Raw genomic sequence first — 23,476 nt, 5'->3', positions numbered from 1 at the left:
CACTTAGCCTCAGAGGAAACAGAGGAGACTGACCCTGCTTTATTCCACCTGGCCATACACAAGTAAAAGACAAATCAACACCAAACATGAATTAATATAACAAGATCAAATATCTCACGCTATATTGCTTAAATTTTGCTTCAGAAATTTGTAATGTTGCTCCAAATACTGCAACTGAAAAAGATCAAATTTTAAGATGAGTATGTTAGTAGTATGGCACTTTCTTGAAAGGAAGGTAAAAGAGAAATAGAGAATAGGAATAAAGGAATAGTAGTAACTTATTATCATTATTATTATTTTTAAGTACAGTTAATCACACAAATTAGGTAAACTTCAGCAAACAACTGCACACAGAAACACTGAATAATGGCACATAGTTCTATGGTACTGTATAACCAGGGGTGGACGGTAGTCAAATATTATACTTTTGACTCACACAACACTACATTTCTATGAGGTTCTTTGACTTTGAAGGAGAGCTTTTTGGTCAGTGGAGTAATTTTATTTTATTTTGAAAATGTATTGGACCATGCACTGTTAATCACCAGGGGAAAAAACAATCCCAGTCAAGTCTCAGCGGTCAGCCATATTTGAAGCAGTCAGTGTCCTAATGATGCTCTGTTAAATAAAGATGAGGCAGAAGATTCTTCACCAGAGACCACAGTGTCATCTTCAGGTCATGTTTGAAGTTAATAAAGAAAGATTCCTTTGGTTTAAAATGTTTGCTGTGTTTACCTCAACCTCAACTTAACTACTGCCTCAACAAAACAGAAACAGCCTTAAGAAAAAAACTAAATAATTGTTCTTTTGTTGACTCACACTGAACAACTTTTGAAATAATATTTCACCATGAGTGTCTATGCTTCTAACTTAAGTAATGAATCTGTGTACTTTTTCTATTGTTCACATTTACTGCATGTCAATATCAATATATTATGAATATTTTCACTGTCTTTTCAAGGAAAAACAAGCAATTTTTAAAACTGTGTTTCAGTGAACATAACTTCAATTCAAATTACCAGAGCCAAGTCAATTTGTTGCTAACTGTACGTGTTTGTGAAAACAAATTGGCATTTAAATGGAACTGCATCAGCTTCTTGCAGCCAAACTCCATTTTTAATCTTTGAACTTCAGCCTCACTATCCGTCAACCTTTGAGAAGTCGTTGGATGTAGAGCGGGCGCAGAGTAAGCAATGCAACCTCGCAAGGAGTTAATTATACAAAGGCACTTTGCATAATTAACTGTGTAGCTATTTTCTAAAAGACAGAGCCAACGCAGATGAAATATTTCAGATTCGAGTAAAGAGAAGAGGCTCCATCACATTCATCAAAGGACTGATACATTAAAAATGTTTTTTCAATCATTATAGTTGTCTCGGGTCACACAAACGCTAAACATCACATCAAATGTGTTTACAAGTTCCCTGGTTATGATCAGGTTCTTTTTGGACAATCCTGGTTATATTCTGCACATGTAAATGGCTTTGAGAAACCAGGACATTAGTGCTGCACCTTAGGTAAACCAACAGAAACCAGGATACTGTGGCATCTAAACAACTCATCCAGGTTTCAGAACTATCTCATGTTGCCTGAGATGGTGAGAGGCCGGCCATCAGAAACCTGGATACAGGTATGATTATGTACACGGGGATATGAAACAGCAGCTTTTTCATGTTTCATTAAAGGCCATATCCTGAATACTATTAAAAACAGGATGAAGCTCATGTAACAAGTCACTGAGTGCACATGTAAATGCACTCAGTGGCCTGTAAAATGAACCAGTATGATCAACTATGCAACAAGCACACGTGTCTCCGAACTAGTCAAGTCACTTTAGATGTTTAAACGCATGAGTACAAGGGGAAAAAATGTTAAATCTCTCATCCAATCAGAAACCACATTAGTGGAAATATACAAGTCAAACCACATAAATAAGTTTGAATTTCTGATAGCTTGATTTCTTTCATTACTGATTAGTCTTACATGTTCTATATTTAAATATTTTATGGCTTTGACCATAAAATGAATGCACAATCATATTGAACAATTTCTGTTAAAATTGTGATTTACCAAAATTTACATTACATCTGAGAAGCAGAAAATATAGAATAAAGATATCTGCTTTTAAATAAATTAATAAAAAACTACTGATTGGATATTAAATTAGTTACTAATCAACTTTCTGTCAAAACAACAACTTGATGATTGACTAATGCAGCTTTGGTTGGCTTACTGTACGTTTCTTTGTGTGCATGTGTGTGTGTGTGTGTGTGTGTGTGTGTGTAGTGTCTTTCACCAGACTGATCCTTACCTCAGATAAAGCTTCAGTGCACTTGTTATTGTCTTAACATCCCAGTCTGAGCTGGTAGACAAATCCACTTCATTGCTCTTCTCATCTGAATGAATTCCAACAACACAATAAATCATTACAATAAAATTCACTGACTTGAGGAATCATCACATAGAAAACAACAAACTATTCTTTTTACACTAGAACAGCCACGGGTCGAGTGTGATTTTGTGGGCAGCTGAGAAAGTCTAAATATGTAATATAAATATGTGACTTACAATTAGCCATATGAGGATAAAAGTATTGCTAGAAGCTGTGGGGGTCGGGTCTGGCCCCAGTGGATACGGACGGAAGATACAGATTCTGTAGAAGGCTGCTGTTTCTATATACTCATTACAAGTTTAATTAATCCCTTACTACTTCACTCGCTCCACAGGGACCCTAGGGATCTGTTGTGCTGCACATTCAAGAGGCTTCACTCAGATACCTTGAGTAACATCTGATGAATTACAGTGAATGTGGAGGTGCAACGTGTCAGCTGTGTTTTGAGCCAGACACATAAAGAGCACAGGAGGTCGAGGTCACCACACAGCCTTCAGCTTCGTGGGAGGTTGGTGGTCTGCTCTGGTCCTGGGAATTTCTTTTTCTTTTTTTTTGATTTCATTTATGTACTGCAGCCAGAAGGACTGTGTTTCTCTGGCTGCTCTGTCCACAAACTGACCTGTCCAATATCAACGTCTGAAAGCAAATGTTACTGTCGAGTGTTTGTAGCCACAGGTGTGCCTCTGTGTGTGCGATTGATGGGGTTTGCACACTTCTCTGTAGTCTGCTTTAGCACAAATAGACCTGACTTGGTTAGGTCAGAGATGCAAAAACAGAATCTTGGCAGTAGCGGTTGGAGCACCATTGATTGTGAAACAGCTAACCACAAGGCAGCAGCAAGTTCAAAGGTTTGAATTTCTTGTTATTCTACCTTTGTTTTCTCCGCTAAGCCTTCAGGGACGTGAGAGGTGATGTTAACATAGCGGTTTAAGTTGGAATTGCAGCTCTAAGACACAGAACCTTTTTTGCTTAATCTTAAAAATAAACAGCAGGGTGTGGAAACTTGCAACAACATGGTGGAGGTATGACCATAGATAGACTGTAAACAAAGAGGAACGTAGCCTTCGTGACATCACCCGCAGGTTTCTGGAGAGGCTCAGTGTGAGCTGCTCCTCCATCGCCGGCCTGGCAGTGCCTGACTCCGTCCCTAACTCCCAGCTATTCCATAAATGGATAAAGAGGTGGAGCATGTGTGGAGCTGAGACTTCGGTGCATGTTGGCACTCACATGAATCATTTAACTGAATTTCCCAAGTAGTAGACCATAAAAATCTGACAAGTAAACAGAGCTCAGTTATTGGATGCAGTTCCTTGGTCAGCCTTTTTTTTTTTATAAAGTCTTTATTTTACCCAGAATTCATTGTACCATAGTCCACCATAAGATAAGCAAAAAACTAAACTTTGCACAACGGATGAATTCAGATGTCTATGTGAAGACTATTTGTTCTGTCTAATTTATCACAGTCAAAGTCTGTCTGAAACTGGCACCTGGTGTTTAATACATTCATGGTCGTTTCTGCCTCAAACCATGAACGTGTTGAATGTACTGAGTAGTTCTCTGGTGATATCTCACAGCTTTCCTTTAACGTGCCTCACTCTGCTGTTATATCTATACATCTAAACTAATTCAGCAGCTATTATAGCCATATCCCCACCAACACCACACATCGGTCCCCTTGCCGCATGCTGTGCAACAGATAGGTCAGAGCTCACTTTTACAGCCCTCTTTCCTGTTATACTGTTGCCTGACATTCAATAGGTGCTGCTCTCTTTGTTTGTACTGTAATATGATGGTGGACTCATTTTTCATCACTCTGTCCTCTCTGATTGGACCCCAGCCATGTCGGTGGGTGAGAGATGAAAAGGAGGAGGAGTGGGAGGATCCAAACTCTTTCTTCAGGGTTTAAAGCTTGCTTCACCCACACACCATGAACTGCTGCATGCATGAAATGTTTGTGAATGTATCTGTGCAGAACTAGTACTACCTCCGTCATGCATATTAGTCATTTCAAGAATAAAAGAAAATGATACGCTCTGGGTAGCTTAATGAAAAATACCCCATGTATTCTATACTGTACATCAGTAATAAGTAAGGGAGAATGAAGTCTGTGCTTTTCCTTAAGAGTATTCAGGCTTTAAAGAAACTTCTTAGAGTGCTGCAGCAGAGTGTTAATGGAGGCTACAGCATGAGTCAGCAGGTTGGGCGGCTGGAAGGTTTTGGAGAGGAAGTTGAGACAGGCTGGCGGCTGCCTGAGTTTGTTGTCATTCTGAACACAGAGCTGAAAGTGAGCTGGTGTCTGCTGGAGACGGCAGGAAACCAGAGAGCAGAAAGAGAGCAATGGAAAAGGACAGAGGACAAGATTTATATAAAAGAAGTTGAGCAAAAGCGTTACAAGACAAGTGAGAGGCATTAAGGAAACCGAGAAAGCTGAGAGACAGACTAAGCAACCTGCAAGCGTGTGAGTGGCCATCTTAGTGGTGTGTTCATGGGGTAAAAGTCAAAAAGTGGAAGGAGGTGGATGGGAGAGAGACCCTGTCTGCTTGTCTGGGGAATACGAAATTGGATGAAAGCGTGGCAAAGAAACACCCAGGCACTTGTTACACTTTAGAGAGACAAGGTGCCGATAGGCTGAGTCATGGGCTGATTGCCACAGTCACTATCTTTTTAATATCACCTCAACAGACACATCCATTACATCAGCACATCCAACTAACTATGGGGCAACCTAATATCACACAGATAGTGCAGCGGCATATAAATTAAAATTTTAACTTTATTCAGCTTTGACCAGAAACTTTCTATGCACGGTAACACATTCCCAGAACAGAGAGAAAAGAATAAAATGTAACTCACCGATCATTAATGAGAGGAGCTTCTGGACCTTGGAGCTTACCCCAACAACTCTGTACAGGCCTTGATCATTAATACCTGAAAAGTAATAATAGATATAATAAAACTTCATATCTTAGACTGAATTTCCAAATGCTTTACATCTGCACTAACACACAATGCAGACATTTTAACAATGGCAAACAAAAACCAACAATGAATACATAAAGAATGAGGACAATACAAGATGCAAGGATTATTGCGATGGCTGTCCTCACTCGTTTACCAAATAAGTCCATTTGATGCAACGTACTAAGATGCTGCTGCTAGAAAGGAGAGCATATTCTACCAGTTCTCAGATCTTTGTGGTTTCAAAGTTTTACTTATTATCCATAAGTCACTATATATAGTTTGAGCCTCCAATATATTTCAAAAATGTTTATTATGTATGAGCCAGTAGGTCTGTAAGATCTGCAGGAGCTAGTTGGTGGTGTCCAGAACTAAAACTTATCAGGGTGAAATGTCTTGCAGCCACTGTGCTGCCCCCTGCTGGAACCAGCTCCAAATAAAGCTCAAATCAAATCTGCCCAACTCAAAACTGGCTTTAAAAAGTAAGATATAAACTGCTCTATTCTCTTCTGTCTCCATTTAATCTTGATATCTTTAATGAGATATTGTATGTTTTATAACCTGTTTTATACTGTATTATATTATTATCTTGATATGCTTCTTAATTCTCTTTGTATGCTTCTTTTACTCATCGTAAGATGTTTTATTTATGTTTGTCAATACAATGAATGACCTGTGCATACAAATACATTTGCCTTGAACACAACAACAACCTTTGATGTTGAGAATATATAGCAGCTGAAAGAATAGTTCATTATGATATATAACCATCTCAATAAAATAGATTTGACATGTTGAGAGGAGAAACACCCAAAGTGATATTTGACTCAAAAGAAGTGAGATAACTAAGTGCAGACTGAAGTTAATTAAGAGGACTTAAGTGTAATGCACTGAAAGGCATTCATCATCTCCAGTTCATGTTGTCTGCAGTAACTGGAAGGCAGCATTTTGTTTCAACACTAGAGCATGTCTGCCACCCTGTGTACATCTAAAGATACTGCACCGATGTCACCTGTTACTATCTGTCAATTCTCATGTAAATTTTGCCGAAATAAATCACCGGCTGCCAAAATAAATCACCTATAATTACATATCTGAGGCTCACCTCTGGTCTCTATCGCGCTGATGGAGTTCTTCACAATACTCAAACCTACGTCATCCAGCTGGGCATCAACTGCAGGTGGAAGAAAATAAAAAATGCTCAAAATGCGATGAAGCATTAAGCTCCAGAAACTTAAATGATGTCCTCTAATAGACATAATGTCCTGTACGGGTAGATACTTACCTCCTCTTTCTTTAGAATATGTTCTCTCAAGGTAGTGTCCAATCTGTAAATGACAACAAAGACAGACACATATTATAGGTTTATAAAAGTGAATTAATCCTTGTGATACTCAGTGAGGTGTAGGTATACGGAAATGTTTTAAATGTGAAAAGAGATTGGCAGTTTAACAGAATCCACTGAGGCTACATGAGCTGTGTGAGAGCGGTGGATGATGACATAGTAGAGGCGGCTGACTCACAGGTTCCTTCCCACCCATGGCCTGCATCCAGAACCTATGGTCATCCTCTGACAGGGACTGCACTGTGAGCACCGTCCCCGGCCTGGGAGAGAGCCACACTATTAGTAATAGGCAAAAGCCTTACAGTACAGCAATGCATAAGGGATGTCATGTCAATATGAAACATCAAATGTGCTCAGCCTTCTTTGAAACAAAAATCCCCCGTTGCCAAGGGCACATGCACCTTGGATTTTCAGTAAGTGCAGATACGAACCCTATTAGTCACCCCAGCTGGTTTATGAGAGCTACAATCACATGGGGCCAGATGGATATCCCGTTACTCATCACAGTCAGAATGGATATGTGAACTCAAATTTCAATCCTAAATCTGGTTGTATTGCTTTTCTATTAATACTACAGAAAAGGGGCAGGGCAGAGTTAAGTTGTGTGACAAAATGAGATATCTATTACAGAAGGGAACAGCACGGTGTGACAAATCCTTCCAGCTAAGTGAGGGCAGTCCTCCAAGACAAATCCTACTGTCCCACCCACCACTGTCCAAAATACAGGGCAACAAAGAGCAAGTGTGTGTGCGTGTTCGGATCTCTAGCAAAGCTGTGGAATATCACAGCAGAACATCTGTGTCCTCTGGGGCTGCTATGGAGGCTCACTTTTGACACTGTAAAATGATGCACCTAGAAGCATAATGTCACCATAGTATTTCAGAAATCAGTGTGAGGTGGTAATGTACCGATCAGTTATGTCGAGGTCTAAGCAGAACCTCCGGTCCAACATGTCAGTTGTTTTGCGAACACAGGACTTGAGCGTGACAGACTCGGTCTCACCCTGAAAATAAAAACAATAATAAATGAATACGTTTTACTATTCAGAATGCAGTAGTAATAAAAGAAGAAGAAAGATTGCGTTATGGTCGTGGCTGAAATCATAAAAACTGTGCTACTCACAATCTTCCCTCCAGATCTGTGGTCAAAAGTCACCATGTGCAGGATCTTCTGCTCTTTGACGAATGTGCAGTAGCGTTTGACCCAACTGGAACCAAAGGGAGGCGGTCCTAGAAAAACAAGACAAGACACAGATGTGGCACAGGAATTTGACAGTATTTGAAAGATAATGATTATGTTTGCTTCTCCAGGAAAAAGAAAAGATTTCACAGGTCAATATAAACATTATTCCTGACATATGTCGTTGTGAGGGCACAGAGTGAAAGAATACATAGTAGTCAGCAATTTGACTCTGGACAATGCTGTGCCAGAATGAAGACAATAAAAAACTACAATTACCACCTCGTGGTTGTATCTTCTGCTACTGTCACACTAGTTTCAGGTTACATCCCTGATTATACAGAGTCATAAGGCTGTCATGTATTTCCTGCATTACACGTGTTCCCTCACTACTCTGTAAGCTATGAATAGGTAGAACATTAAAGCTTATAGTAAAACACATTTAAACCACACAATCTAGGTCTTACGTTTTTCCTGTACATAGAGGTAGCCTTCGAAGCTGATGGGGCTGGTCTGCCTGTATTCTTGGGGTGTCTCCCTGATCCTCTTCATCAGCTCGTACACCTCTGACCGTGCACCCTCAAACCGATTCCTAGTCTGGGAGGGAAAAAGAAACAAATGCACATTTCACCCACTTGTTGACACTCGGTGGTTTAAGTATGATGACTACACACTGATTAGAGTTTTTTTTCCAAATCAACACTGATGAGCTTCCACTGAAAACCGTTTTACAGTATCTGTAAAACTGGCTGAATGGTTGGTAGTGATCTAAAACTAAGACTGAAACAGATCTGTGTCTCCAATGGCACTGGAGAATTGGAGACACCAAATTGGAGGAGCTATAAAGTTAACAAGTGGCTGCAGAAAATACAACATGAAGGAGAGCCAGAACTTTGGTAGCCAACTCGAGACAAAAAAGCAAGTAAATATTGGACTGGCATCCGACAGACAGATGACTCCGATGGCCCATTATGCACTGTTTTTAGCTTCAGTAACTGTGGTGAGAAGGGAATGATTTTCTATGAGATTAGCCACAAGAACCTGACCAGAAAGCCAGAAAGCAGAACATAAAGGTTTTCTTCTTCCTCTTGTTTAAGGGTCTTTCTGATTCTAAGTGGTCATATTCATTTCATATTCATTCAGCCTTTTTTCTGTTGTTAGAACAGAACAAGAACCCACTAGTATAGCATTTTTTCTTAAGTTTAGAATCAGGCTTGCCCAAATGACACACTAATGTTTCTTACATTCTGAATATTGATCTGCAGTGCTCTTTTATAATGATCAAAGTCCTTGGCAAGCTCGTAGCCCTGGTGGTAAAATGTGAAGACGGTCTGAAAGAAGGCCAGCATCTAAAAGAAGAAACAGAGTTGACATGTTCATTCAAAACGGTTGGCAGGTGAAAGAGAAACTGCACACTACAACACTATGGCAAAGTGACAAGAGATCACTGTTTTGTCAGTTTGGAGTAAACAGAAACTTAAGCCCATGTGATATGTCCTATATACAGTCACTCACTGGCTCCACACACTCAAACTTCTTTCTCTCTTGGATCTCTTGCAGTTTGCACACATAGTCCAGTGACTCCTCCTGAAAGTGCTGCCTCATGGTTTCCACCTGGCCGTCTGCCTGAAGAGGGAGAGAACACACAGCATGATGATTATAGTGACAGACAGATGCATGGAAGCAAAAGTAAAGAAACATCATGATGAGAATGCGGTTTTTCTAAGTATGGCTTCAAAATCTGAAAGAAGCTGTTCGGAAGTTCTTTATATACGGTAGTTTCAAAATAAGATGTTGGTCTCAGATTGGTGTATAAACTCAACAACATGTAACACCTTCTAACCTTTGACTCTCAACACTGAGTCCAAGCCACAACCGCCTGCTCTGTGGCTCAGGATGTGAAGCAGGTCGTCCACTAATTGGAGGGTCAGTTGTTTGATTCTCGGCTCCTCCATGTGCGTGCGTCAACGCGAGACACTGCATTGGGATGTGAGTGTGTGAGTGTGTGTGTGTGTGTGTGTGTGTGTGTGTGTGTGTGTGTGTGTGTGTGTGTGTGTGTGTGTGTGTGTGTGTGTGTGTGTGTGTGTGTGTGTGTGAGGTAGAAGAGTATGTATAGCTATGTGAATGTGGCTTGTAGTGTTAAATGCTTTGAGTGATTGCTAAGAAAATACGTGAAATACATTTACTATAATAAAGGAAAAAAATAAAAGACAGATGTTTGGACAGCTATCCTTGTGGGGACCTAACATTAAAGCAGAAGTAAGCGCAATATTTGTGTTAATATAAGTCTTAAATAGTTATATCTTCCGACAGCAATCACTTATATAGAGTGTTTGGTGTGAAACACGGGTCTGTCAGTCACTCTGCTCTGCTGTAAGCCGAGGAGAAAACTTTCCTTGTATCCTACAACATTTATCCAATGAGGAGAGAGAACGGCATAAAGGGGCGGTCCTCTCTGTGTGTGCAGCCAAGGGATGCGCGTGAATGTGGTGACGTAGGGACGAGGACCAATAGATCCATGACGAGGGCGGGGACTGCTAACTCCATCGGCTGACAGGAAGTTAGCCAAAACGACCGGATCGCTTACTTCTGCTTTAACAGGTAGAGCTTAACCTAAACTTGTGGCATCATGCATTTTGGCTCTTGCAAAAGTAATGAGCTGCTGGTTTTCAAAACAAACAACGAAACTGGAATTACCACATCTCCCCTCTGCTACTCCATCTAGTTTCAGATTACATTCTTCTTTATCCAGACTCATATTGAATATCAACAATTTTGGTAATGGCTAAAAGTCTTTTCCGAGTTCAAGTATGTGCAACATTTGAAGAAGTTCTGTCAAGACATTACTGAGAGATCATGTTGATGGAAATGGGAGGGAGAACCTTAAAGACAATTTGCCTCTGGCTTGCCGGTGCCTAGATCATCACAAACATTTTTAAAAAAAAAAGAAAGAAAACTGCTTCAGGCACAAGTAGTAATAGTAGAATTCATAATATTGCTATAATCCATCCATGCCTGTCCTTTGCAACACGGTGGTGAGGTTTCCGCAGCACCAACATGTACAGACAAACTCAAACTCACGCCTTTGGGCAATTTGGAGTCTTCTAAATCCAGACAAAAAAGGGAGCATGACAGTGAAGGTATGGAGTTAAGCTCTGTCTGTAACCAACCAGGATAAACAGTCTGCATCTAGAAATTCCCATGTAGCAATGCTCGAATATGTTAAGAACAGATTAACATTATATGCTACGCAACAATAACTGAATTATGTATATACCATAGAGGTGTTACTGTGCAGCCTTGTGTGAACAGACTTCAGTAAAGCATCTTTAAGAGTAAGAAGTGATATATCTTCAAAGTTCATAAACTGCTTTTCATAACACATGCTACTGTTCTCTGAGCCGACTAAAACAACTGATGCAGTGTTGATGAAGTTCATGACTCCGTGGCTGCGAACATATCAGTGGGTCTATTTATTCAGGTCTGGCAGCAATCTGTGTTGGTACCACAGACCCTTGTGAACAGACTGAGCGGGCTGCATTCATAATGTCAACAAGTTTCAAGTGTCCTCTCTGCTCAGTGTATACAACGTATGGTTAGCCTTACATGGCTACATGGAACAAAGAAAAGAAACATTGTTCAGAACAAGTGTGCCAAAATTCTCCACAATTTAATTTTTTTTTTTTTTTAATATCAATTTTGGTACTGCAGCATAGCATGGGTTTTTAGACGAGCTACGGCAACCAGGGTTGACCTTGGGAGTACAGTACAAGTGAGCACACATTTCCTTTCCAAACCAGCCAGGAAAACTGTTGCTGCGAGGCACGTCAGTGGAAACTCACATGGTCAAACAGGCTTTGCAGCAAGACTCTTCCCCCCGTGGCACCGAAGACAAAAACCAAAACAGAGATTCTCTAACTAAACAAAATGTCCGTTTCCATTTTTGTTGTACAGATCTACTCAGACAGGGATAAATACCTCTTGTAGCTGCGGCTCTTTCTTCTTTGCTGACAAATTCAGAAGCTTTTCCAGAGAGCTGTAGTACTTCTCAGTCTCTTTCTCATACTTCTTTCTTTCCGCCTTAAGAAAATGGTGTCAGGGGGAGAGGCATATTGGAAAAATAAAATACTAGATTAGTGTAATAGTAATACAGTTCATATGCTATTAGCAGTGACCTGAAAAAATATGTCATTTTTAGCATGCAAGAGTTACACAACATTTTCAGTAGTGGAAATAAACCATGATACATTACCCTCACTACACCAAGATGATCTTTCCTGAACTTCTCAAGGGGTTTCATTAAAGTTTCTGTGATGTTTCGCATCTAGTCAAAGACAGAAATCATATCACATGTAGTAAATGCTCAACTCACTGACAAAATTGATAAATATTTCATACAACACATCATTTCCAGGCTTTAATATTTGTTGTTTCCAGGGAAGAGCAGCGGCTGTATCCAGTTTCCCTTCTTCTAGAGGTGCTGCCTTCTGATTGATGCCCTGCTAGTGTTGATAATCTAAATTACATAACACAACAAGGTGTTTGTTTGTGTTTTTGCCTTCCATTAACTGATGAAGTCAATGCATTTTTTTCCCATTCCTCCATTGCTTCTGCTCTGCTGACTGCAGGACATGCCTGTGCCTGTACGCTCACCCTACTTCTCCCTGCTTTGCACTGTGATGTCATCCCACTGTGCTGAGCAGTGCCTTCACCATTACGGTCTGAGCCTGGTGCTGCTGAGACAGTCATCTAATGATGCCCACTCCCTAACCTCAGACACTGCAGAGTGCAGACAGACATTACAAGAGCGTGGCTGTTTATAAAAAGTCACAACCTCCATAAAATGTTCATCCCCCAAGAGGACATTTAGACAAGCTGCTTTTGAAATAATTTTCAGCAAACTTTCACAGACCGTCTAATCTTACACTTAAACCAAAAGAAACATTTTGATTAGGCACTGTGGTATGTAATTGTGTCATCTATTACATTAATATATACAGTGGTCGCAAACAAACAAACCACAGGGTTAGACAGTGCTCCTTTTCTAAGACCACAGTGTAGCACATAGTGTGACACAAGCAGCAGTTAGTGTGACACACTTAAAAATCAGGGCCTGGTTTCACAAAGACATTTCATTTCATTGATCTGTGGTGTTCAGTCAGTTCGGTCCAGTCTTGATTTTGCTCATGGATTATTCTAGTGTAAGTCAGACTGTTGCACAAAAATAAAGACTAACTCATTTCAAGATAAAAACATGAGATACTGTACCTTACTCCCACCCTAACTCAGGCCAAAGACCAATGTTTCCATGGTAATAATCTAGCAGATAACCTCAACAACAGAAAACAGTAAAACATGGCTCACAATTTGTGGTTTGCTGACATTATTATTATTAGTGGTAGTAGTAGTGGTAGTACAGTAGATCTTGTTTCACTTTACTGAATTTTCCTTTATATAATTATACAGTATATACATCTGCCACAGTCAAAGTCTGTCCTTATGAAACCAGCACCCTGGTGTCCATTGTAACTTCCTTCATATTCATATTCTGTTTGTGTTTTCTTTTGCTTTATAAATGAGCAACTTTAACACTGCCTGATGCAAAAGTTAAAGCAGAAGTAAGTGATATATTTGTGTTAATATAAGTCTTAAATAGTTATATCTTCCGACAGCAATCACTTACATAGAGTGTTTGGACTGAAACACGGGTCTCTCAGTCCCTCTGCTCTGCTCTGAGCCGAAGAGAAAACATTTATCGTATCCTACAGTTTTTATCCAATGAGGAGAGAGAACGGCATGCAGGGCTGTGTGTGCAGCCAAGGAACGCCGTGAATGTGGTGACGTAGGGACGAGGACTGTTATGGTGCGTTCAAGGAAACTCGTATTTTTCCGACCGTGAAGTGGTACCAGTTCGATCTGGTACGAGTTCACCGGTCGGAAGTTACGAGTGGCCGTTAGAGTGACTTTCACCGGTAAAACAGGTCGGAAAAACACGAGTGGGTTGCCTGAAACGCTACAAAGTCGTAAGTTGTGACTTGAAGCTGTAATTTACGATTTCAAAAGCCTGCCTGGAACGCAGCATTAGCGAAAACGACCGGACCACTTACTTCTGCTTTAAGTTTGGTGGTGGTATCTCTGAGTGAGCTGGATGTGTCACAGGTAGTAGGTTATGCAATCGGTCTTGGTATTTAAAGCTTGGGGTGTAATTATGTGGATGTGCACTCCAGTGATCCCTGCAGCCACTCCTTGGCAGGTGCTGTGTGACAGTGACCCTTAGACAGTCACAAAGGGAGGAACCGTTCAAACATGATCAATGCTCATACACCCACAGGGAATCTGGTTTGCTCTGCCTGCTGGATGCTGCTGTGTCTGTACTGTACAACCGGAGGAAATTATATTATGAGTGCCTGTCCGGATCTCTGGTGGATGACAGAGGCAGACAATAATAGATGCAAGTACCAAATATGGGCAGTAATAGGTGTGGGTTGGTTGGAAATAAGCACAGTAGTACACCCATACAGACAGTTAAACAATTCAAGTGTAATACAGCACATGCACACACACACACACAGGTATTTTTCCTGGCTTTCCAGCAGGTTCTCTGACTGGTTGTTCTCACCATCAGCTCTCTTTGGTCTTCCAAGTTTTTCAGGAACATGGAAAACTCTCGCAAAGACTCATCTGTAGGGAAAAAAGGAAATCACATAAAACACATAATAAATCAAATCCCTCTGTTTTACTCTGTCTCACACACACACACACACACACACACACACACACACACACACACACACACACACACACACACACACACACACACACACACACACACACACACACACACACACACACACACACACACACACACACACACACACACACACACACATTATGTTTATCAGCTGTTCCCACCACAGATGCTCACCACAAACTGCTCTTAATTTGCTGGTAGAGAGAGAACTGTAAACAAACATTTACAGTGCATGTCTGTTTGGTGGTAACAAACCCAGTGGTTAGTTTCCATCATGCGATGACACAAACCCACACTTACCAATACATTTCTCGTCATCGGTCTTTGCATCTCCGATGTACTCAAACTGAAATTCTCCCAGGCACTGGGCGAACTTCCGCTGTGCCATCCCAAGTTCTGAAAGACAAATTGAAATACAAAACTAATTTGAAGCAGTGAATTTAAAAAGAGGCAGAAGACTAAAAATAATTATGAATGTTTTCAAAGAAGCATTTCATTGAAGTTACTACTTTCTCAACAATTTGTTCAATGGTGACATCATATCAGCTGTCTTGAGCCCTGGTGCATTACACAGTTAACCACTTTGCAAACATCCTGTCTGTTACATCCTGTTTAACACCAAACCCCACGCCTTGCAGGACAACAGGTGTCACAAATTAAGACGATGCAAGTCATAGCTAAGATTACTAAAGAGAAAAGAAACAGTAGTATTACCGGTGTTTGTTTATTTATTCATTTGAATAAAGATAGCAACAGTATAGTGTTACTATAGTGTTGCGTTTAACCATGACCCTGAATAGCCCTAGAAAAAAGTTGTTTGACCCAAGATTTGCTCACTAGAAGTAAAAAATCTATTTCTTTATTTTCAAGATATATGATACTTATCTTTCTATCTATCTATCTTTCTTTCAGCTGATTTAACAGCAGCAATGTTATGTAAAGCAATGCAATATTATCTATTCATAAGGTTTGAGTACACCCCACCCATAAAAGTAGCAAGTCATCAGCAACAAGACTGACGTGCTACTGTAAGGCTTATGCAAAAATAAAAAGCTACAGATATTCGTTTCCAACAACCACATATTCTGTGGCTATGCAGGTGTGATATGTCGCATCATATGTAAGTACAAATGTGTTGCATGCATAGGTGGCAATATATAAAACATGCAACAGTTACGCAAATTCAACAGCCTAAACAAAGCCCAATTCAAAAGGACTTTCCCAAGCAATATCATCAATATCAATATGAAATGGGTTTTTGAAATTCAAAAAGAAAAAGAAAAAAAGAAAAGGCCCAAGCCTGCAGTGGAGCTTAGAACAAAATACAAAACAGATTCATTGACTCCTTTTACTATTAACCTCTTGAATAAATGACAACAAGCCTAACAACTGACTCACCAAACTTCAGAGAGCACACGCACACACACACCAGTGTAAACTCTGCACTAAACTAAATAAATGCTCCTGGATGGTTTTGACATTGTGAGAGGTGAATAAATGTGTTGGAAGTCGGCGCACCACAACGACGCTGCACACCAGTAAAAACACAGCAAACGAAATCTATTTCTAAACAGCGAGGAGATTCCCTGAGGTGGGATCTCTGACCCGTGACAGTCCCCTCGGGAAACATGACAGAATGCAGCGGGGGTATTTTAAGACTGCGGCTACGAGCAGTATACTGAGGAGCAGTGCCATTAGCTTTGGCAGATAGCTGGGACTCTATAGGGAACAATAAAATGAGCTACACCATTGAACAGAGCGCTAGGAATGCTCTGAGAAACTACAACTGCAACAACACAAATAGCTGCAACTAATGCTACTTATTCACAGAGTTAATGAGCAATATGCATCAGTGCTCAAATTGATGTTTACAAATTGTTACATGGTAAACATAAGATCCTATAGTCATACAACATGCTAAGTTGAGTCATGTCAACATGATAAGATACACTTAGACCAGATGAATTATTTCTGATATGAATCATGTATTCTTCACAGCAGTCTTCTTCTCAATGCATCCCAGGTGGGGTTAATAACATTAATAGTGGCTCCAGAGGCCATGCAGCTTCACTGACTGAGCTTCCTGGGTATTCGTTAGTCCTTATTAGTTGCACCTGGACTTTTCCTGCTACAAGCCCAAAAAAGGTATTTTCAGCTTTTATCAGCAATCCACTTGCATATCATCCTGATTCTTTGTTTTTTCACCTGCCACAAAACTTTCAGGACTTTTATCTAATACAAAGTTCTTTATATCATATATTGCTTTTTAATATTACAATTTTTTGTTGCAGTTTGATAACACACAGTGAAAACAGACAGGAAAAAGTAGGGTGTCTGGTGGGGTGAGGGGGTGGGGGGTATTATGCCACAATGATCTCAAACAGTATTTAAAGGGAAGTGGCAGTAACATGATCAAGGCTACAGTATCCGTGACCGTGACCCCCCAAAATAGGTTTTATTTTTGCTGACTCAGGCTCTGGTAAAGGCAGCAGAAGCCACCCAAGATTCTCCCAAGGGAAAAAACCTCTGAAGTTAATGACATCACTAAATACTCTGATCTTTGCTAATTAAGTCCATTTTGTTTAAGACGTAACAGCAACTACAAAACAACAATTGAACACTCTCACTTTTCCAATTCATGTATTTGAGCTGTTTTGTTTCGTCTCTACCCGTGGCTACCCTGCTGCTTCCTCACCCCAGGCCCGCTGAGCTGTGTGTGTACACATGCTATGGATTAAATCTACACCGGGGCCCAAAAGCCCAAACACGTGAGAGGTGTTGGACAGTGCCTGCCTAAGCCTGGAACAAAGATAGCTTCTGCCTCAATAGTTTATTTCAAACAGTTTGAAATCCACGGCAGGCTGCTCTTTAGCTCAATCTTAAATCCATACAATGCCAAAGCACACAAAAATATGGGTCAAACAAAACACGTGTGGTCGATTCCTTCGGCCAATTTGTCTGAGCTGTCGAACTACAGGAAGCCCAGAGATTCACACCAGACAATGGGGCAGCTTGTGTACTACAGCATTTACAATTGTTTGTTCTTTGAGTGGGTCTTTCTATAGCACCCAGAGGAAATGTTGGTTCTTTTCTTGTAGGTGAGGCAATTGTTGTTGTTGTCCTCAAGAAATGAATAAGCACATACAAAAAACAAGCTGTCTCGCAAGCAAACTTACAAGTCAGGGTTCGGCGAATATGCTCTAATGACAGTAAGAAAAACAAAAGGACTAATGGCTAATAGCTCATTTCTTGGCTCATGAACTTCTCCAAGACACTACACAGACACTTTGGCTCATTAATCAAGACAAGTGACACTCTGTGTTTGTCCTTTACTCAGACACCAGGAAATGGTATTTAAAAAAAAAAGAAAGAAAAAAAAAGAGCCACTGCATTAGCAACGTTAAAAGGCAAAACAATAGCAGCAGTGTCAGATCCTCTGACTCAGGCACCTCTTTAAAGACAGTATTTAATGAGGTTAGAGGGATGTGAGAGACAAGTATTGTGGGATGTCTTTTTTATTGTCAGCTTATAATCAGTTATATGAATTTATTAGACAACAGTTTAGAGTGGAAAACTTATATAATAAACTTGTGTGAACCAGAGCGAATAAATTTGGAGCTCATATTACGAACACACTAAAAGCTTTTCACTTTTTTGGGCCATATTATTTCTGTCACACGGACGCGACTTCTAGCTGATGTAAACACAACCCGCTGAACTGTTGCATTTAAGTATGGCTTTAAGGACGGTGCTTTTTTTTTTTTTTTTTCAAAATAAAGCCTGTGTGTGTGGCCATTAGTTATGTTGCAGAGACTTTATGCTGAACGTAGCAATTTTCTTTGACGTGACTGTAAATCTGGAGGGGAATCTAAGCCACACAGACACATAGGATCCTGACCAGGGTGTTCAAGTCCATAAAAGGTGAGTCTGGTTACGCCAGTCTAGTCGACAGGCCTCAATTTGTGATGCCTGAAATCACTGCAGACAACACAAACTATCCTATATCAGTGCACACTACCAACAACTACTATAATTTTAGTCTTTTAAGTGGTACTGTATATATCCAGTTAGCAGGACAGGATAATATTTCATCGGATCCAGAGTCTTATATGTCTATTGGTTTAAACGGATAGGGGGTTTACCTATAGACACATGCTTGAAGCCTCTAGTGGATCTTTTATGTTTCTTCCTCTGCCCCTGGTGCTTTTCAATTATGGCTCTGCTGCTCAAGGTTTGATCTTTGGCCTCTTGCTGTTTCCCATCCCTTTACCTCTCCTCAGTGACATCATTTAAAAAATATATACTATGTACTTTAACTGGTGTAACTCGATAATCTTGTCCCTGCTAGGGATCCGTAGAGCCAGGCTTGAAACTATGAGTGACCAGGTTTGTGTTCAGCCTGTAAGCTTTGAAGCAATCTGCCAGAGGAACGTGGGGAAGACGAGTCTGCTGTTTTTTAAACCCCTGTTTGAAACCTTTTATAGAAAAGCAGTTTTACAGGTTGTATATAGTTTTACTTCATTCTCACACCATGTCTTAATCACTTGAGTTTAGTGTTTTTGGCTCTGCTTTTGTTTGGCTTTTGTTAGCAATATTATCTTTTTTTTTTTTTTTTTTTTAACATTTAACATTTTTTCCACTTGCATACCAGATAAGGATGAGGGTTTAGCTCTGGTATGTGTTTTTCTTCAAATCTATTGTTATTTTCAGTAATAGTAGCAGTAGTATCATCGATCACAACCTGAAACTGCATTATTTAAGCCTGTCAGGTAATGAGTGACCCTTATGGAGCTTTTGTTGGTCGACTGCAAAATCATCCCTGACATGAAGGTAGAGTGGAAAGGTCAGCTGCTCCCCCTGATAGTAAAAACATGTTTTGACAACATTACAATGAACCTTGACACACCTTAACAAAGCCTCAACACACTACACACTGTGTCTGACATAAGGTCCAGGCAGTATCCAGTGTCACTGTCTTGTAAAAGATAATGACAAACTGATGCCACTGTGACAAAATCAATGTCATTCAAGCATTCCTCAAGAGTTTTACTGTGGTATCACATAATCAAGGTGAATATTTGACTTCACTTGTACAGTAAGTTATACATACTGTACATATTCCCTCTTTAGTAAAAAAGAAATGATAAGACTTCATATCATGATTTTAGTAACAAAAATGATCGCGATTATCTTCACCTATTGTTAAAATGTGTTTTAAATGTAAAGTGTAATGAAAAATAACCTTAAATCATTATAAGTGAACATTAAAACATATCCAATAACATATCCAATACATCTATGTCACAGGCGAGGAGCAGGGACTGTGGACACACCCACTGAACAAGGCAAAATGTAAGAAGATTGAAGTTTGCTGTCACAATCTTTTAGAGCAAACACACTGAAATCACACCAGTCACTTGTACTAAACCAGCAACAGTGCGGCTGCACTGTGTGAGGATGAAAGGGTGAGAAGCAGCCCTGGCGAGTTTCAAAAACCCACAGATCGTAGTGTCAAAGCCAAAGAGGCTAAATGGCTAACACGTCACTTTTTCTCTTCTGCATGTGTGTGCACACCCTTCAGTCATTTGACAATGCTCTGAACAGAAAAAACAAAATTATCTGGTAGTGTAAATCAAGTGAGTTATCTTTTTTTGCAGAGACGCTTGCCTTAAAAAACCTGCTTACACTCACTATCTGACACTGACTGACATCTAACAAACTCACATTTAAACAGCAATACTAACCATCTGGCTTTTTCTTCTTTTTTTTCTTTTTTTTTACCGTATACTATAACATGAAACCGTAACCATTTCATCTCTGTTCTTCAGCGAAGACAAGTTCAAGGTCCAGATCACTGTGAAAAATTAGTGTGTAGTGCATGAACAGTGATGTCAATAGATAGATTTGCAGTCTCCTTATTAGAGCCATATGTGAGCGTGGAGTACTAATCATGCTCATCCACAATCTGATTACACAGGCCTCTTGCATGTTGAACTCACTGCAGGGTGGACAGTTAATATGAGAATATATGAGGCCAAGCTGCGCGGACTTCATTACATAAAACATGAAGAATGAATGTTATCCGGTTACATGATGCTCCGGCAATAATAGATGTCAGACAACATTCAGAGGTGGAAAAAAACAGCCGCGGCATTTCATGTCCCTGTTCTGTGTCGATTCAAGTCTCAGCAGCATACATCAGTGGGGATACAATCAGTGGTGCCGTAAACAAAAGTGTCAGATGAGAAGTCTGCAGAACAGATTGAAATGATAGCGGCTGTCCTGAAGGAAAGAGCTATCACAAGCTCGAAATACCACACACACACACACACACTGGGGCACACAAGAGTCCAAGGCGAAGGCTTCTCCTGCTTTTTGCCTTTTAAAGCAAGGCATTTCAGAGCAAACCTGGGAACTGTCAAACTTGGCTAGTTTCTCTGCAGAAAGCCAGAGACCCCAGTCTGCTGGATTCTGAGTCTGAGTCATACAGACCCCACCTTACATCTATTCCGGGTGGGCAAGCCAGGTTTTTTTCTGCAGCAGGGAGAAACGCCTAACTATGCGACATAAACATTAATGCCCCCCCCCCTTGTTCGGAGGAGGTGGGAAGAAAAACAAAGATAATGCACTGGGGAGGTTTCTGAATCGCAAGGCTGGTGTAGGTGTAGAAATAAATACTTCAGCAGAGGTAAATAAAGTAAAACAGGTGTAATACTGTAGATCATTGACAGGACAATCAATATTTTAACAACAGACAGATCTATGAATGTTTTTATGTGTCACTTATTATTAATGTCCAAACAAAGCATTTAGTGTGTTTACTCTAATTACAGTCGGCTACGCCTACGCCGCCACATATTGTTTTATCTTAAAACACATCCCAATTTCCAACAACTCCTGTCCACTAGTATTAGAGCCTCTATGGTGGAGACATTTGGAAACACTGCTTGACCAGTTCTAGTTTATAATCTCCCTGAATTGGAGTCTGGTCAGGTGAAAATGGAGAGACCTCTGAAAACAGTGACCCTCCCTGATTGGGTCTCATCAACCTCGACTAGTGTTACTCGCCAGCTAGCAGCTGTTGTTCAGTTAAATTTTCTGTATATGCTTTTTCATGTTGAGTTTTTTTTTTTTGCAACTAGTCAACTCAACTGCAGAGTATCTACTTCCTGTTTACACGGGCTGCACATGCCCAGTAGATGTGATATTGCAGCCATAGCCTCGGAACTACAAAACTGTATTAGCGGGTGGCACATTTCAAGAGGAACCATGCAAGTCTGGTCGCTTTTCCGCTGTTTTGCTAACCCTCCACCTGGCCATGTGCATTTGTTTTAAAAGAAGCCAGCGACAAAGCAATCCATGGAGCAGCGGATAATGTTATATAACATACACAATGTTATGACTCATGTATTAAACCTTCACAATTACTCCAAAGCTTTTTAATTAAGGTTAAAAAAAAATGTAGCATAGCCACGGAAAAAATCCTGCATAGTTCTTCTCAAAGGTACGAAATATGTATTTTTAAAATAAGTTGGATGATTTACATCAAAATCCTGAACCTTTGTTTCACCGACTGTACGTTTTAAGGCAGGAAATTTAACATTGCCTGTTCTGTCTGTGAAAACTTTCCCCAAAACAATACAGTGAACGTATGTATATGTCAAAGTTCAGCCGCTGAAGATGTCCACAGTGTATTCATTGGCATCTGGCAGAGTGCTGTTTGTTATGATTACTACAGTCTCATCAAATGTGCCACTTGGGTCAGAACTTGCCTGGTCCAGGCCCTCAAAGAGCAGGCCAGGGTTTATATGCCGTGCCTTTCCACAGTCCTTCCTGTTCCACTCTCCCATCTTTTCCAGTCTGAGTCCCCGCTCCACACTCAGCGCCCACCTTTGCCCTCGACACAGCCTGCCCACCGTCCCCTCCCACTGCCCCTCTCCTCCCCCCCGGCTCCCTGCCCTCAAAACAAGCATGACTTCATTCATGACTTCCTGATCCTCAAAACAATTCTGCAGGGTGAAGCTGCACTAAGCAGTATCCTGTCAAAAATGGCCCCATGGCTAATCATGGATATTAAAGTGTTATTTTAGCGCACGTCCGAAAGGTTACAGACCTAATGCAGTGAAAAGCACTTCAACTTTTTTTTTCTTTATCAATTCTGAGATTGAAAAATTAGACAAGCGTCTTAACAATTATAGAATTTACAGAACTCCTGCTCCTGTCTTACGATCCTATTCTCCTGCTATGGAAAAAAGATGGCTGTGCCATCGTTAAAAGCGTGGATAACAACACTGACTGATATCTATTTGGAAAAGATCTGAATACATCCTTACACGCAAAACTGGAGGCTTTAGCAGACATGGACACCACTGATCTACTTTATAGAAAGTAGCGGGAGCTGAGGTGCAAGGCACAGTCCACAAAATTCATTACCTTTAAATAGTATTGACCAGGGATGTATGGAAGAGGATTAGGGCCACATGTAATTCATTTTTACTTTCTGATTGGCCATTTGATGACCTGTAGTACAGGTAGTGTGCTTATGCTTCACAATTAAAACACAAACTGAAAAACAACTGGTTCTTTACATTTTCTTGCACCAAAAAAGGAGCCTCAGAAGCACCGTCCTATCAGCATGCAATAACACACAATCACTTTTATAGCAAGCCTTGTTCTTTCTGGAGTGAGACATGAAAAAGCGTTCCTCCCACATGACTTCACGTCTTGTGCTAATGCGATTTTAATGAAAGATTGTGATGTGGCTCTCTGGCAGCATCAGTAATGTGATTACAGAGAGCAACAGTGAGCCAAAGCACACCATGGCAGAAGACTACTCTTAAACCCCCGCCTG

General features: G+C 40.4%; 1 protein-coding gene across 2 annotated transcripts in view; it reads right to left on the bottom strand.

Annotated features, from left to right (window-relative positions):
* The window catches only part of arhgap10 (Rho GTPase activating protein 10), a 50,127-nt gene that overhangs the window by 21,557 nt on the left and 5,094 nt on the right, over positions 1–23,476 (bottom strand). The window contains exons 2-15 of one of the 2 annotated variants that reach the window (XM_083978921.1): positions 14,926–15,021; positions 14,494–14,555; positions 12,127–12,198; positions 11,853–11,954; positions 9,390–9,500; positions 9,119–9,223; positions 8,342–8,471; positions 7,818–7,924; positions 7,604–7,698; positions 6,874–6,955; positions 6,636–6,678; positions 6,456–6,524; positions 5,246–5,320; positions 2,312–2,396 (exon numbers count right to left, since the gene is read on the bottom strand). In XM_083978921.1, the coding sequence (XP_083835047.1) occupies positions 2,312–2,396; positions 5,246–5,320; positions 6,456–6,524; positions 6,636–6,678; positions 6,874–6,955; positions 7,604–7,698; positions 7,818–7,924; positions 8,342–8,471; positions 9,119–9,223; positions 9,390–9,500; positions 11,853–11,954; positions 12,127–12,198; positions 14,494–14,555; positions 14,926–15,021 (1,234 nt within the window). Of the gene's footprint in view, positions 1–2,311; positions 2,397–5,245; positions 5,321–6,455; positions 6,679–6,873; positions 6,956–7,603; positions 7,699–7,817; positions 7,925–8,341; positions 8,472–9,118; positions 9,224–9,389; positions 9,501–11,852; positions 11,955–12,126; positions 12,199–14,493; positions 14,556–14,925; positions 15,022–23,476 lie in introns of both variants that reach the window. The other variant, XM_083978920.1, reaches the window with a different exon arrangement.

Source organism: Trachurus trachurus (genome assembly GCF_905171665.1).
Source record: "Trachurus trachurus genome assembly, chromosome: 1".
NCBI classification, from domain to species: domain Eukaryota; kingdom Metazoa; phylum Chordata; class Actinopteri; order Carangiformes; family Carangidae; genus Trachurus; species Trachurus trachurus.
Note: the sequence above shows the minus strand (reverse complement) of the source record. Positions and strands in the feature narration are given on the sequence as shown.